The 17,583-nt window shown below is 44.3% G+C and overlaps 1 protein-coding gene across 2 annotated transcripts; it reads left to right on the forward strand.

The window, feature by feature from the left end:
• Nucleotides 1-1,814: 1,814 nt before the first annotated feature.
• LOC119167269 (putative nuclease HARBI1) lies at nucleotides 1,815-5,016 on the forward strand. 2 transcript variants are annotated; one of them, XM_075866815.1, is made up of 3 exons: nucleotides 1,815-2,433; nucleotides 3,039-3,247; nucleotides 3,777-5,016. In XM_075866815.1, exons 1-3 carry the CDS (start codon nucleotides 1,852-1,854, stop codon nucleotides 4,102-4,104), a joined length of 1,119 nt encoding a protein of 372 aa, XP_075722930.1. In that variant the 5' UTR covers nucleotides 1,815-1,851; the 3' UTR covers nucleotides 4,105-5,016. The 2 variants fall into 2 exon arrangements, with proteins under 2 accessions (XP_075722930.1, XP_037274623.2); XM_037418726.2 differs by having other exon boundaries at nucleotides 3,039-3,184.
• Nucleotides 5,017-17,583: the final 12,567 nt, after the last annotated feature.

Raw genomic sequence — 17,583 nt, forward strand, 5'->3', positions numbered from 1 at the left:
GCAGACACTAGAATCACGGCATGCACAGACGGCACGGTATTCATAAGCTAGCCAGAAGCCGTCCACTTCGGGCAAAAGATCGCGCCGAGAATGCCAAGCTTACGGTGGTTGCTCTTACAGCTTAGTTACCTGAAAGGTGCCATTTGCTACAGAACTAGTAATTATGTTCTAGTTGCGGTGTCGTGCTCACCCGAATTGGTAGATAATATGATGGACATTGGTTTTGTGGTGTGCCACGCTTTATGCTCTTAATGTAGCTTCCCGCCGGTGACGCGTAATCTAACCCGGGGCCTATGACAAAAACTGAGCCGACACATTTGCTCAAGCTCTAGACACCATCCACAAGTTGAAGACGGCTAGGCTAGTAGCCGAATTGAAAGCTGCGGAAGAAAAATATGGTGAAGCCAGAAACGAGATTTTCTTGCTTAAGGCTAAAATAACGCCCCTGGAAAGCAATTACACGTCACCCCATAAACACAGGTGTATGTGAGGTTATAGTGCTGAAGTGTGTGCTGTATCAATCTAAGTGACAGAAATTTTGTCACGGCGTAACAGATCTGAAAGTAGACTGTGGTGATCTAACCTCCTGTTTTGCACTGAACGACGAACCTAAGAAAGACTGGGCGAAATCTGAACGAAATATAATAGCCTTCTGCTCAGAAAAATTAGGCGTCACTGTGACGGAACGGCATTTGAACGTGTGCAACCAATAGACAAATATACAGAAGATAAGCGGAGGCTTATATTGAAAAAAAAATTGACGTTCTTTAAGGATAGATAACAAATGCAGTCGTTTGCTCACAATATAAAAGGCTGCTTGAAGATTTTCTATACGAGAAGATTTTTCACTAGAAACACGGCTCACCCGAGGGAAGCTGATCGAATTCGCGAAACACACGCACGCACACACACAACAATAAACGCTCTACGCATTGCTTTCAAGACATAAATTTATGACTTTGCGAGGAACATAGTTATCGCGCCGCGCGTGCGTGCGGAATCTACGACCAATTCATGCTAATACCGCATTGTCACTGTCAATCACTAACACATGCAGCATTATCTCGAAGCAGCATTTGATCTCTGCTTTTCTGGATGACAGTAGATCTGATATTGTCGCCATCACATAAACTTGGCTAAAGCCTGCTATCAGTGGTGAGGAAACTTTCACCTCATGTGTCATGTATCATATCTACAGGTGTGATCGCAATGGTTAAAGAGGTGGCGGTGTTTTGGTGGGCATAAGAAAAACCACGACTTCATTTTTCGTGAACACTGTAATTCTAACCTCGAAGTAGTTTGGGTTGCTTGCACTGTCCTTACTTCTAAAATCTTGGTAGGTTTATGCTATCGTGCACCGGAATTCGACTCTTTCTTCATTAATATGCTAAGCGGCAGTATCAACAAGGCACCTGAAAAACTTGAAACAGACATAATTTACTTATTAGGCGACTTTAACTTTCTGTTATTTGATTGGCCTACACTGTCATCGCCCTGCCACACGTCCAATAATTTTCCTAACTTAGCTCTAGATTTCAGGGCCAAACAACGAAACGTTCGTTTCCTCGGTAAGGAAGCCTTCCTTTTTGTGAGGCCGCCTTATGTCACTCCGAAAGCTTCCTCACTGAGGAGCCCTCGGTGAAGGCTTCCTTGGCGCTTCCTCAGCTTAAGGTTGCTTTGGGGCCACCTTCGAGCGCTGTTAGGTGCGCTCCTTGCCCTGAACGAGCGCTTCGCCTCACAGCTAGCCCACGTGATGTTTTCGTTTTCGAGGCAACCCTCCCACCCCACCTCTGCGGGGAGACGCGAGCGTGCGTGCACGGTGCCAGGCACGACGGCGCAGTAAAACAAGAAATGGCGTCGTGGGCGGACGGGAGTGCGGCTGACCTCAGGGATTTCTTGAACCGCGCTAGTCATTTCGCATTCGGAGAGGTCTACCGGTATTCACCGGCAGTGAGGATAGTTCGCGATGCGGTCAACCCTATGGAATTCTACGATGAAGAAGATTTTTCATTCAGGTTTCGTTTCACCAAGGCGTCTGTCATTGCGATCATGTCGGAACTACAGTTGAAAAAGAACACGGACCGAAGGGGAACCCTGCTCCCACCGCTGCTGAAGGTGCTCATCACGCTTCGGTTTTACGGCACTGGTGCCATGCAGACAGTGGTTGGCGACCTCGTGCGCGTCTCACAGCAGTATGTGTCGCGTTGTGTCTGGGAGATCACCCAGGTCATATGTTTGCGTCTGTTTCCCAAATATGTGCGACTCCCCGATGCAGCAGACGCGAATGCTGTGATGGCCCGCTTCTGCGCAATAGCCCTGTTTCTAGGTGTAACGGGGTGTATAGACTGCACGCACGTTCCGATTGTGAACCCTGGAGGCGAGAACGCAGAGGTCTTCCGCAACCGCAAGGGATACTTCTCACTCAATGTGCAGGTAAAGTGACACCTTCGTCTCATTTTTCTCTTTTCTTAACCTGTTTGATGTGTGTAACTTTTGCGACAGCGTTGTATAAACGCACGTTTTCAAAGCTGTGCCGTTGCTGTAGAAATAGGGTTACTTTTGTTGCACATGCCCATGGTGAAACACGCCATTCAGGTAACACTGTCTGTTGCCAATTTTTTTTTACGTATGAAACGTAAAGCTTCAGAATTGGTACTCTATTGAATGTCACTTTTTTTTTTAATCGCCATTTTTTTATGCAGCTTAGCTTGCGTTGAACATGGTAGTGTGATAATCAGTAATGTCGCACCCATGACTATGTTGTGTATCAGTAACTTAAAATAAACTTCAGTAAATATGCACCATCAATGCACTGATCTAAATTGTATAACTGTCATGTAGGTTGATGAAAACCAAGGGTTGTGAATGCCTGTTGTATTAGCCACTTCTTGTCCGGGCACAGTGTGCTTAACAGTTGCATGAGGGTTTGTGGTGGGGAAGTAACAATTTTTAAAAATTTCCAAGTTACACACATTGAAACATCGCTGTTGCTTTTGTGTGCAACCATTTCTAAGAAATGCACAATACTTGATTCGCAGGATATCACTGGTCCCGAGCTCCAATTCTTTGATGTAGTTGCCAGTTGGCCTGGATCTGTGCATGACAGCAGAATATTCACCAACAGCAGAGTGATGGCTCTCTACAAACAGAAGGCTGTACCTGGCGTTCTCTTTGGTGACCAGGGGTATGCGTGCCTACCATTCCTCATGACACCACTGAAGAATCCTCAAACACGAGCAGAAAAGACGTAACAGCACATGAACTTCAGCATGGAAATTATAATAGGTGCGCTACTTGGCACAATAGAGTCGAAGTACTAAAATTGCAGTGTCCCTTATGAAAACTAGATTAAAAACCTGCCGTTTATAAGATAAATGTCAAAAATTTCTTGGAACAAATGAAGTACCTGCAACTGTAAAAACAAAGAGGAAAGGTATTCCTAGCTAAAGCCACTTGAATTTTAAATTTGCTCCCATACAACCATACACATGCTTTACTGTAGTCTCTGAACAGGTTTACTGTCTGCTGTCCCACAGCCAATTCTTTCTTATCTCGAAAAGCATGCTGTACCCATGATGTGGACATGCCAATAACACAGGATGTATCAAAACACATTTAAAATGGAACATGCAAGTTGTTATCTTCAAAAACAAAACTGTTTCTTCCTAATAATTGTGTTGATGTATCAGTGGCTGTATCTTGACATGTTCACAAATGCTGTTCCACATAGCGCTTGCTGCTCATGCATGATTTGCACATTCTCTCGTTTTGTGCAGGTACAACAACAGCCAGATAAAAACAAGAAACAGTGTGGAGCGTACATATGGAGTGTGGAAAAGGCGCTTCGCATGCCTGCGGGTAAAGCTGCTGACGGACACTGATCGGTCTGCAGCTATCATAACAGCATGTGCAGCGCTCCGCAACATTGCCTGTTTGCGTCGATACCCATGTCCACTCTCTGATGAAGCACACCCCGAGGTTAATTTACCTGACAACCCTAGCCAAGGAGATCCCGACACTGTTGCTGGTGCAGAAGTACGCAGCTGCTACATCTGCCGGTGTTTTTCCTCTGAGAACGAATACACAGGTCCAGTGCAAACCTGAAGTGTCTACATTCAGGCGCTGTTTCAAGCGCTATGTTCCTGCTCTACGTCGTCTCTCTTCAGTCTGGTTGACTTTAAAGAGTGCTGCATGCATTTATCCAAGCAATGTTACTTGCACCGCTGTGGTGTTTCAGTAAATGAAAAATTACATGACACAGCTCATATCTTTAAATGACTATGAAAACTTCAAAACATCAGCTGAACAGGCACATGTACATTCAGACACTACACTTGGTGACGTTTAAATATAACATTTTAGACATCTGGTGTGTTATCTCCAAAACAATGTGAAAACAACTGATGAATTAACAACAGCAAGAAATATGCTTGCTGTTGCATGTTAATGTGACAAGTTTCCAAAACATGCTCTCAGATATTCCTTTATTCAGAGTGTGCTGCCTGCAGCTGTTTCCTTAGGAGCGTCTGCTTCAGTTTCTGTACTTCTTTTTCTTTTAACATCCGAAGCTTGATTTTGTGCTAGATGTTGCAATTTTTTCTTTGCTCCTTCAAGGTGCTGATTTCGATCTCGTCGAGTGTGTGCTGCAACAGAGACAGCCTGCCTCCGCGGACATTCCGCACACTTGACCCAGCTGTTGGTGCTTCACTTTGTGCACCTGGCTTAGCAGCTTCCTCTTAGCTCATGTCCGCATGGACTTTGGGATCGTCCAAGCATAAGCTATCTTCACCAACCACGGATGGTGTGTGAGAGCTCTGCAGCATTAACTGCATAGCTGCTCTGTCGGTTTGGCTGAGTTCTTCTGTTCGGTCTGCAATAAAAGTGTTGTTTCATCAATGAAAGTCAAGCGAAGAAATATGAGGAAGCACCTCATGAAACAAATATCAATATTATTCACGGTCTTCGTTTACTAGATGTTTGTATACTTTGAATTGACAATAAACACCATTACCCTCATGCTCTGACAACAGCTAACTTATGTATACGATACTGGTGGGGCAGCATGCACAGCACGTGAAACATATTTCTATGCATGAAAGAAAAATTCCAGCGTGATTGGCACAGGCGCTGACCCCAATAATTGAAACAGAGCAATCTACCAGAATGTCATATTTCGTTTGTGCATTTCTGCACTGTTACTAGTTACACAAAAAAGCAGAGAGGTCGGCCTCAAGGTTGATCATGCATGTGTACTACTCTGCAATGGAAAAAGAGGCAAGATCGAACAGGGCATTACAGAGTGGCAGTGCAGATAAATCGGACAGGAATCTGCATGCATTTCCACATCGCGACAGCGTGTAAATACAACCGTTTTTCGTGACCTGTGGTGTGCTAGAAACGCCCACGTTGCCTGCAGAGGTTTCGACCTCCGTGGCCGCGCTATCGAGTTCACATAAGGCGGCATACCTTCATCACTGTCAGCTGGTCCATTTTCACAGGTCAGCCCGTCCAGAATTTCCGACGCGCTTTGGGCTGCTGGCGTGGCAAGCGGCCGGTCGCTGTCGAAAGGATTTGGCACCCGCGTGGTCAGGTACGGAACGATGGCTTCGATCTGCGCGAGCCTTTCGTCCATAGGCGGTGGTGGGGGGCCGCCTCCTGCAAATGCCCCAAAACTCGTAGTAGCGGCGACCTTTTTACAGAGAAGGGAAACATACCTGTAGTGAGGACGCCACGGATTTGCTTCGCTTTCTACCGCTTCCACCTTTGCTTCATGTTATCCCACAGCTTCTTTAGCTGCTTGACGTCCCGAGGGCACACGAAGGGTCTGCACAGAACACCTACCAGTTTCGTCCGTGCACCGTTTTTCCCATGCCTTGGCTTTTGCATTAATGGGTATTGCGTCCGTACGCTTATTTTCGATGACGGTCTTGTATTTCAGCACAAGGTCCTGGACGAGATCTTCCTCGTCTTCGGAAAAGGGTGTTTTCGCAGGCATGTCTGACTCGTGAAGCGCGTTTAGACCGACAGCGTTATGGCCACTATAACAATGTTTAAAGAGGCAGGCTTTTCAGTGTTGCTAGAATGCACCACGTTTTGCGCTCGACTACGGTGGCTTTTCACATTCAGTAATCGTAGTTGGGAGAAAGCGTACACGCGTCTCTATATTAACACTTCAATTTGGAAGTGATGTGGTGACCCAACATTTTCTTACAGAATAAACGCTTGTGAGCAAAGCTTATATTTGATAATCTCGAACACAGGAGCGCGGCAACCATTCCTCCCGCGAGGACGGGTTAAGGGAGCTTTCAGAGCACGCTTGTCAACCTTTTTCAAACTGTTCTGAGACCTACACGTGGTCCGCACAATCTACATCTTACCCTTTTGACCGATTCGGAAACAATACGTAATACAAACTGCTAGGACGGATTCAGTTACCTTAAGTTGCTCCGAGTAGATATAAACATTCCCCTTCCTGTATCCGGTGTGCATTTAAAATAAGTTCGGAAATATAATAATGGCAATTATCAGCAGATTATTTGTCTAAGAGCGTTGTTTTAGGAAAATACTCTCCTGCCATGTTTCCCCAATAGGTCCGTCGAAGAGAACTTGTTGCTTTGCAAGCAAATTTTGCGCACGTTAGTTGACAAGTATGTTTTACAGGTTGAAGTTGTCAGTGGTTAATCAAATCCATGGTTCACAAAAACTTCAGAAAATGAGGAAAATAAAAAAAAGTGGTTATACAATATTGCTAATGGCTCGGGCAGTTCTTCTTGGCTTAAATATAAAACATGCGTAAAAGCATATTCCGCAGCCTTAGGCAAGGCTAAAGGAAAGTATTTTTCTGTTGGTCTATCTACACATTTGAAAAACAGCCAGACTGAATTTTGGAAAGTGATAAATCCTAGCAGCGAAAACCAAGGCATCTCAATACCTGATTGTAACAACGTCTCTCTCCCAGCTAGCCAGTGTCCAACAGCATTTCATTCCTTTTCTTACTTCTTTCTTCCCGAAAGAGAACAGCAGCAATATACTCTACGTAACTGAGCTTGATTAACAATTCATGTAAACAACAGACATTCAGCCAGAGGTCACAAATATAGCCACGAAGAATCTTAAGTTATCTTCTTCATGTGGTGTAGTTGGAATCAATTCAAAGGTGCTAAAAATACAGTAATGGTCTCAAGCAAAATACTACTTCATGTATTCCGGCAGTCTCTCGAAACTGACAAGATACCGCCTGACTGGAAGCTGGCGAAAATAATACCAATATTCAAAATTACAAATAAACCCTCATGTGAAAATTAGTGTCCCATTTCACTTGCATGCATTTGTTGTAAAATGCTAGACCGCATCATCGCTTCACATATCTACAGACATATGTAATCCAACAATTTCTTTTTCAAAAATCAACACAGTTTCCCAAAAAACTTTTCGTGTGAGATTCAGTTGTTGGAATAACCAACAAATCTTCACGCTAATATGAACAATATTTATCAGACTGACTGCGTGTTCCTAGACTACTCGAAGGCTTTTGAAGGGGTCGCACAGTGTCACCAAATATCGAAACTTTACGCCTTGAAATTAGACTTTTCTACAGAAATATGGCTCCGCAATCAGGGCTCCGCAAGTCTACAATTGCCCTTCTTCCCTAGCTGACGTTTATTCAGGTGTACCTCAAGGCAGCGTACTCAAACCACAATTTTTTCTCATATTAATCTATGATATGCCACTACATGTCTTTTCATCGATGAGAGTATTCAATGACGACTGCATCATGTACCGTCCATTCAAAAGTAGTGAAGATCACCGTCGTTCCAAAATGACCACGACGTCATTCATCGTTGGTGTAGCACATGGCTAATGATTCTAAATGTCTCAAAATGCAAAGTAATGCCGTTTACACATAAAATGATAAGATCCGCGTTTTCATAGGGCATTAATCAGTCTATTCTATCGACCGCAACGCAATATCAATAAATGGATGGTATACTAACACATAATCTATCGTGGTTCGAACACATTAGAGCAATATTTGCCAACGCTTCCGCATCACTGGGCTTCCGGAAACTTGATTTGAAAGCTGCCCCTTCAGACATTCGCAAATTATTTTATTTGACACTGCTTCTCCCGCAACCACAATATTCGAGTTCCATACATATACTCCCCATCACATATACTTAATTGATACATTGGAAAGAATCCGGAATAGAACACGCCGTTAATGACAAATAACTACAGTTCACACTCCGGTATATCGCATATGAAGCAGGAACATCCGTCGCGACATTGCTTTGTTGTCATTCTTTCATAAAATTTCCCACTCGTCCCGATTCAACGTTAATGGTCCGCAAAAACCATATCTCACCTCACGTAGACTACAGAACCATCTTTGTTGCTCTAGTATATGCGGCTAAACAAACACGTTCAATAAGCCCGCCCAACCACTTGCTATTCTTCTCTGGAATAGTTTGCCTGGCCACATTGATGCCGTGACAAACCATGATACATTCCGTCATACGCTCTCGAGCCACTTCACAAACTTCATCGACTAGATGTCTCATCATAGCGCAAAGATCAATTTTGGCAAGTTTTCAACCTACATGATCATCACACGATATTTCTGATATGGTAGCTAGGCCAGATAAGCTCGTTGTTGTTGTTGTTGTTGCTTCCCTGTGCAAATGGCTCGTACCCAAAGAAGATTGGCCGATTATAAGGTGAATTCGCCCTAAACTTTCAGCATTGCGTCATTCCTACAAATTTTTTTTGTAACTTAATTTTGATTTGAAATACCGATATCAAGTTTGCAGAAAAAAAAAGAAGAAAATAAGCTCGTTTTGACTTGCAGTTATACCGCTTGTCTTTTTTTTTCTTTTTCACGCAGGGAATGCCCCCCGCTGTAGTGCCAGAATTGTATTGTTTTTTTTTTATCTGGTGTGGTATTAGTTTTCATATTCTTCATTTTTTAAAATATAAACTCGTCTTTACGATTGTCACAGATAGGTACGTGAAGATTGTGCCTTGTAACGGTTTTCTTTCTGTGCTTTAAATATCGCACCTCTCATCGTCGGTGACGGACGAGCTAGCAGCGATTGACATCACCCTTAAGTACGTTCAAGAAGGGTTACCAGCATCGAAGGTTGTCATCCTCGCCGACTCTCCTGGTGGCCTTAGCAGACTCACCAGCAAGGAGACCGACAGCCCTATTCTGAACAGGATCGTGGAATCCATTAACAATATTCTGTCACGTGGGGTATGCCTAGCTGCACTGTGGGTACCTTCGCACGTGGGTATTGCGGACAACAAAGAAGCGGATCGCCTTGCTTCGTCATGCAACCCTGATGGCTGGGACTGTCCAGGAATTCTATGTATGATAGACAACGCTCATCTGCTTATACGCCGACACCTCCTAAAGCAGCACCCAGACCAGCGTGTGGCGAATGTACTGTTTCCTCCCCGTGTTTGCGGCCTTGGCTTGCCTCGTCGTTCCAGAGCACTGTTGTACAAACTAAGAGTGGGCTCTAAGCTGGTGCGTTAACGATTACACCGTCAAGGGCGTGTGGACAGTCAGTTGGACGCAGCTTGTGGTTCCTGCAAAACGCCCGAGCATTCCGTAGTGAACTGCCCCACATTTGCAACGCAGCGTTGTTTGCTGATTAAGGAATATAAATTCCTAGGACCTAAGTGCGCGACCCTAGACGACTGACTCTTTTCGAGCGGCTGTGTTTCCCGACGCGACCAGGCCCACCAGGTTCTCCTTAAATTTATGAACCAAACGGCAATAGACACTCGTTTATAGACGTCTTTTATTATTTTTATTTCTATTTTTTACTCATACTTGTCGAAGTCTTTGTCATTTTTTCATTCCTCATCTTCTTTCCTCTTTCTTCCCTGTAATCTTTGTTTCCTCTGTTTCTTCCCTCCCCCCGAAAGAGTGAGCAGGCATTGTGACCCTCCATGTGGCAGTTGCCAGCTTGCTCTCTCCCTCTTTCCCCTGGGTCCTTTTGTATCTGTGTGTGCTAATCAAATAATAATAACAAATAATATTAATAATCCGTGCCCTAAAACGGACCCTTTCGTTTACTGTTCTCACGCGTGAATTTTTTTACACTGAACACATTGAACTGTAATGCTTTCTATTTAACCTTTTATTTTGCAATAGGTTCTTTTCTTTTCCATTTTGTTTTCAATTTGACATGTATATGTGCATCTATTTTGTGTGTTGCCTCGCTTACTCAATTCCCTCTTGGGACCTGTAAGGTGCCTTGAAATTAAAGAAAAAACACTCTTTAAAGCGAAGCTTATGTGTCAAACATCTTTTGGATCCCGTGATGCGCGCAGGGCAGTGCTGTTTGACTAGAAATGCCATATTTATGACACACGCACGTGTTTGTAAGTAAGATCGAGTCGTTGGTGTTTTCAATCAAAAGCGATGATTCAAATACGTTACCAAGAAACACTATATACACTTTAAATACCAGGAAGCAATTGTTGTGTACAATGCAATCTTTGTATTTGCTGGTTTGCATCGTCAGTTGTCGTCCAAGCCATAACGGTGTGTTCGTGCCGATTACCGTCATCGCTAACACATTGTGAGAAAACGTATTCACCATAATGTCCACACTTTGAAGCTCCAAATTAGTTTTTAGATGGCGATGTTCTTGGTTCAGTATCGTTCAACACTAAATATATTTGCAATACACTTATTTTTACCATGTTCAGTCACCATCCAAGCTTATGAAACGGACAAACAAAGAAAGGCTAAGAAGGAGTTTGCAGAAAGCAGAAGAAAACAACGCTAACCTCCGTTCATTCATTCCATAGGCGCCTTAATTTTCGCACCCGACACCTAGTTTTGAAGCTACCGAAATTACTATACTTGAACAGACAGCTTCATATGCACTCAACTTGCGGTTTTACAAATTTTCACAATTGCAGTTTCACTATACAAAAGCACTTTCTAGACCAAGGCTCCCATACTAATTTGCAAGATTACAATGAAATTTCGAGGTCATAAAGCATTCGCCAGGACTGTTTCGCATTTTCTCTACAAGGGGACAACAATTCCGAAAAGTTATCCTATATACGCATTCAACGAAAATGAATAACGGAGCATTTTCAGTGCACTCATTCGTTTCTGAAAACTTTGTAACGCAACATAAAAAAAGTACATGTACTGAATGTCAATGCCTTGCGTGGAAACGTGGCATTAAAATGTATTCTGAAAAGCCGGGACTCTACCCAAACAAACGACGCTGCTAGATAGACATTGCGAATGTTATGAGTCGAAATAAGTTGTTGGAGGGCTACTTCGTGACATGGCTTGAAAATCGAATTGAAGAAGGCATGCGCAAGTCCTGTCACCGAAGGCAATAAAGAACCCTGATTTGTACCCTTGTCGGCTGTAATGTCACGGAGTCCTGCTCTTGCGTGGATGCATTCCAGTGTGCTATACCTTTTCACCTTACTGCACGGTATCGCGTGAGTAACCGTAAATGACAGCATATTTTTGATGAAAAGAGCAGCGGCTATTCAATACTGAACATAATAAAGTTCGATGAATAATCTTTTTTTTTTAATCCGACAACACCCATCCCTGACAGGCGAAGTAAGCCAAAGCTACAGAGAAACGCTGCGATCGATTGGAGCATCAGTTATGTCTCGCAATATGCAACGACGTATTCATGCACGTCAGCACGGTCCTTCCCGTATCCTTTGCGGCGTCTTTGTTGGCAGTGAAACCACAAAGGAGTAAATATACTGCGGTGTTTCAGAGCCATTGTTGATGGTATTTCCAAATTTACTTGTTATATTGCTCGAACGACACAAGTACGTCCGGATTGAAATTTTTGATTCGGGCAACATGCACGTCACGATTTAATATTAGGGAAATGCAAACATGTGTGCTGCAAATACGCGAGTAGGCGGCTCTGTCTGAGTGGAAAAATTGTCGAGATTGATATCGTTGTCAAATTGATTTCTGCGACGTGAACTGATCGCGTGAAGATGAGGTATCGCGCAGTCGTTTATTCTGCCCCAGAAGAGAACAGCACTCTTATTGTGCGAGTTGCTTTACGACAGAACGGCATTGCGTTTAGCGTTCCTTGACTGTCCATACTGCAGGGGAGAAGATATACAGTTGGGCGGCGTGGTCGTGTTAAGAGCCTTTATCGGTTATGCCAGATAGAATGGCGTTTTAATCAGCCTTGTTTTGTTCTTGAGCGTGATGTCCAATGCGACTAGTTTTACATGTGTGCCATGCACTACACGGATAATGATGATGATCATCCCTATGTTGCCGGCTGAAGTTGCTGCGAAAAAGTATGTTGCTAGCACAATATATACGGCGTTTTTCCTTTATCGTCATGACCTTATAAGGTTCCGGTATAGTTTCCTAGCTTTAGGACTCTCTTCTGTGTATTCTTAACGATGTGTCCATAGTATGCAAAAATAAAAAAAAAAGGGATTGATTGTCTGTATCAAATAATGGGTTTCGCCTTTCACATGCAGTGCACCGAAACTTTCAGAGAGCGTGACAATAGTAACGAAACATGGATGAATAATTCCGAGCCCGTTCCTTATCCACGTACCAAGGTGCAACGGCAGACACGTTTTACATCCAACATATGGTTAGACCCAACCGAAATTCTTCCCTTCTATTTACAACTGCACCCAAAAGTTTAGGGAACGTGGGCTTCGCGGCAAAGGCGAATTTATGCTTTGTTAGTACACTGCACTTCACAACTGGCCCGTATAGCAGCATTGTTCGTAAGATACAGCTCGAACGTCTATTTGGAGGTGATGTTCTCAGACAACGCGGGAATATAGCTTTTTTTGGAAATTTCGAGTGCCACAAACTTTTGGGGGTGTGGTTTTACGCATGAACTGTCAGCGCGGATGTGCTATCGGGCAAATTCAACTGCTCCCATTTGGTCTTCAAAAAAAATGACATATGAAACACACGGGCGGCAAGCGTTAATCAATATTTGAGGGCGCTCGCAACCAGAAACTGACGAGGGTTTCGTATGGATTCACCACCGATGGCTGGAATCCACGTTCTGTTTTGCGGGACCCGTGCGTCGATCCTACCCCACCCCTATCCGAGAGCTTTTTGCAGCTAAATTGGTTTAGCACGGCCTCCGGGATCAGCCGAGCTTTGATCGAGTGACGATGTCGTCTCGTGTCCATAGATCGTTAAACTCTCTCATGAGTAGACTCACTCATACCCCTGTCACACGGGCACCCGCGAAGACCGTTTAACTCCCTCGTCCTTACGATAACGAAGATGCGGTCCGTGTCACACGGTCACCTTTACGCAAACGAAGGTAAACGGAGCATTTCGCAAAGGACGTTCAACGATCTCCGTTCGCAGCGAAACGAGGTACTCTCGTCCCCAGCAGTCTAGAGGTCAGAGGAAAATTTTCGAGCAGTAAGTGGCCGCAGTGAAAGAACAATTCATTTTGGCAATATTAAAAGTTCTTTCGTTGTAGTACTCATTCACAACGCGCGTTTGTTTACAAATATTTACGCCCGCCAGAGTTCACTTACTCTCAACACCGATGCCCTACACACCTTGCCTAGCGAGTCGGGCCGGCGCCAGCCGATCAACGTCATTACCAGCGCAATATCGTGCCACTTCCTCACGTCGTTCGCTGTGTCACTCATGGCTGAAGAACACAAAATGTGCGCTCACGAGGCAAGGAAGCTTAAGAACTTTCGTACCGGGCATGTACACAGGCAACAAAACAACTTGAAGCACAATGTGGCCAGCGTCACTAGCAGCATCGCTGCATTTAGCAAATGCGTTTTTATTTGAAATTATTTTAATAATTTGTTAGTCGCGTACCTACTTCATAGTGCTTTTTTGTAAAAACCGCATAATGAGGATTCGCAAAAAAACAATACAGATGAAATTAGAATACATTTCTGAAAATAAACAGCGCCCGCTGAGCTCCCCCGCGGCAACTGTTACAACCTTGTCGCTGCCGTGTGACACTGCCACAACTCCTTCTCCGTCGAACCCCCTAGAAGAGATTTACGTTGACGGTGTTCAACGGAGTTTGGTGGTGACCGTGTGACAGGGGTATCAGACTCGTTCAGATGGAGCCATGAGTGCGAGCGAGTCTGGGCGCGAGTGAATCAGACTGACTTTTGCTTAGTTGAGTCCACTCGAGGAAAATTTGGTGAGTGTAACTCCGAGTGAGTACAATGTGACTTCACGTTATGCGACATAACTGTGAATTCACAAATTTTGGCCATTCACGGCTCGAGGTGACATCGCGGTGACCTATCATTAGATGAAATGATTTGTTTGCAGCGAATTGTGTTGACTTCGACGGATAATTTTGGCCTTTGACGAGAAATTTATATTACGTTTGAGCTTCGCTAATATACCGCCCCTACAGTGGGCTTGTGGTGTTATATTTTACTCTATTAAAGTAATATTGTGCTATTCGAGGCAAGCCCGCGCGGGTTCTCTCCCGTGTGTCTGACGCGGTGCGTGATTTACTGCTCACATAGATTCTCGTCACTGCAAGGCGTAGAACTACTTTACGATCGACACTTGCTATGCAGCTAAAAATGCATAAAACTGTACTATAGATTGCAGACTGCATACACGACGTCTGAATTATGCTCTTTTCCCACCAGAAGAGGCAAAGTCGTAGGATCAAATAATAGGGTCTCTTAGTTTGTCACGAAAATATGGGACGCTAATACGGTGTGGTATTACTGTACCGTATTTGCGTAATATATTTCCTGGTTATTGGCCTTTTCCCAATAAAGGCACCCCAGCAACGCAAAATCTATTTCAAAAATTTCTGTGGAATTGTCATGCCTCGCTATGGCCTGTGTTCTTTCTTTCAGCCTACGCAATAATAACGGTGAGACGTCCGGCCGGGGACGCACTGCCATTGGAAAGGAGGAGTGCTACCGTGTTTGCGTACCGTATTTCCGCTACTTGATAAGTACCCTAATGTCGTCGTGTTTGCTCTTGCAGATTCTCTGGGCCAGCGAGGCGTCGTCGAGCGTCACAGTCGCCTCCGACAGAAACTGGCCGAGGGCACCCGCATCAATGAATCTCGTAACCTTCTTGGCAATGTTCGTCTCAAGTGCCTTCTGCGTCACTAGGTCGGCCGATCTGCAAGTGCAGATGATTTCGGCCATGGCGGCATCCAAACCACGTGACGCATGGAGGGCACTCGTTTACCCATCTACCGCGACAGCTTTGGCGTACTCTCGTGTACGACACTTTCCGTTCCCGATGAGATTCATAGGCGTTGATTCACGTGATGCCGAACGGAAGATTCGGAGGATATATGACAGAAGAGACGAATCATTTAGGGAAATGCTGAAAGCACGTTTCTATTTTATACAGTGGCACATGAACTTCACCGTGAATGCGCGTGAGCCCATTTCATCACCTACGGTATGCGGACGTGATCACTTAGTAGTATTAGGTAACTCGCACGAAGAGACGCTTAGTGCGTTCGGAAAGAGTATTTGCCGAGTGACAAGCATCACAAGGGAGAGTTTCAGTGTGCCTCTAAATAGCTTTAATGACTGCAATTCGCGACTGAGCGTGACAGTTAGTGACCTTTTTACAGAAGACAAAAATGAGAAGGATCTGCCCGCTGGGAATCGATACACAATCTGCGCTTCTTATGTTGATCTAAAACACCCACGCTTTGCCGAAATGGAGGCAGTGCTGGATGCGTACCATGCCAGAAACAACACTTTGATTAGGAAAGACGCTTGCACATATTCTAGCGAGGACATTTTTGTTATGCATGAATGTCGGTACCGCTTTATGGATCACTATTACCTCGATGCTCAATATTCACCAAAATACACTTGTATATTTAGTAAGTCGGGAAAGGTCACGGCATCCTTAGACTTCTCTTGGGGATCGGTCATTTGGTTTCACGTTATACTCCTCTCGCTCGGATTCCTCATAACGCTATCCAGTTGGTTTCGCAATCGCTTTCTCCTTCCCGGTCACCCGTTTCCTTGGGCTAACATTGTGATGGTGCTCGTCTGCATTCTTTGGAGTCGAAGTCCTCACGATTCTGGTGGGAAAGTTGCAAAGGTCGGTAGCGTGTTGCTTGCGCTGTGGATGATAGGGATGTTCTTTCTTGGAAACTACATCCAGACAGCAGTCATCGGTCTTGTAAACGGGAGAAAACTGACTCTAAAAATCGAACAAAACTTTAAAGGGTTTTGTAGTGCAACATTTCGGAAATATACTTCTCCCATTGCCTTTCGTCTTATTAGGATCCTACATTTTTGCGGACCTAGCTGCTTCATCCGGTTTAATGAAGACGCTTGCTTCAGTAGGTTCAGTGAAGGTAATCACGTAACCGTGGAAGTGTGTGGAGAGTACGAGGAGCTGTCAGCTGCAGAGTGGGGCCTTGTCTTTGAAGAGTACTCTAGAATGACTCTGCGATCATCGCCGATGAGAATAGAGCATCCACTACGGTGCGTACAAAACCAGCGTATTCAACTACATTGTTTTTTTCGCGTCTGTTTATTTCCGTTATTCTTTCGCCGAGAGCTCGTTCTTAGTCACTTTTTGCGTACTTACACGTTCGTCAACTTAAAGAGACAATAAAGATAAGCAATGAGTTGTTTTACATTGATATATTCTACTCTGAGTCATCTTGTCTCGTTCACTTTAATCGTCATAATGAGTTCACCGTTTGGTAATAGAGCACAAACTCAAGATCAATCTTGCATATGTGACATTGCATCTCGAACGAATAATAGCGCGACATAAAACAGTCATTTTTGTTAAGTACAGTAAAAAAGGCAAGTATAAATGCTGATTTAGTGAGAAAAAACCAGAGTATTTTCAGCCGATACAATAAAAGCCTTACTGTTCGTGGAGTATACAATTCGTGTTCTGAACACTTGTTTGTCTCTAATCATTTCAGTGCAACTGCACGCGTGGCAAAATATTTTCGCCTTGACATAGAGTTAGCGAGCGAAGATCACTGATTTCTGACTGTCAATTAAATTTTGTAAAAATTCTGTACTGCGCTAAAATAAAACTTACAGGATTCATTCTGAAATCACATAAGATGTGGTCAAGGTGAAATATATCATCCTAATGTTCTCAATTTATGTATTGAGCCATTCTCGCAGTGGTTCTGAAACGCCTTAACGAGCTGTAGCATTTACGAGACGTTTTTTTTTTTCAAGAAGCTCACAGCTGCCTGTAGCACCGCGGCGTTTTCAGAATGAAGGTGCTCTAAAGCTGCCGTGCTGTTGGTTCTTATGAGTACTGTTACGAAGCGCGCCTCCGATGACGTTACGAAGGGCGCCACGAATCTCACCGCTGACTCCACTGTTTCGAAAGACGGTGACACCAACACGGTCCCGAGGGCGCCACTGCTTCGAACTCCGCCAGGAAGGTCACCAGCCGTTTGGTAGCGTAGGTTTCTCAGCTCGCGACTGCTTCTGCGCAGAGCTGATAGACGAGCGGACGAGACGATAGTGAGTTAAACAAGGTTTATGTACAGCGTATATACAGAGGCGTTACAAATTCGGCACTGGAGCCGACAGCTTAGAGACCCGAAGAGCCGA

The sequence above is a fragment of the Rhipicephalus microplus genome, chromosome 6, assembly GCF_043290135.1.
Source record: "Rhipicephalus microplus isolate Deutch F79 chromosome 6, USDA_Rmic, whole genome shotgun sequence".
Classification (NCBI taxonomy): domain Eukaryota; kingdom Metazoa; phylum Arthropoda; class Arachnida; order Ixodida; family Ixodidae; genus Rhipicephalus; species Rhipicephalus microplus.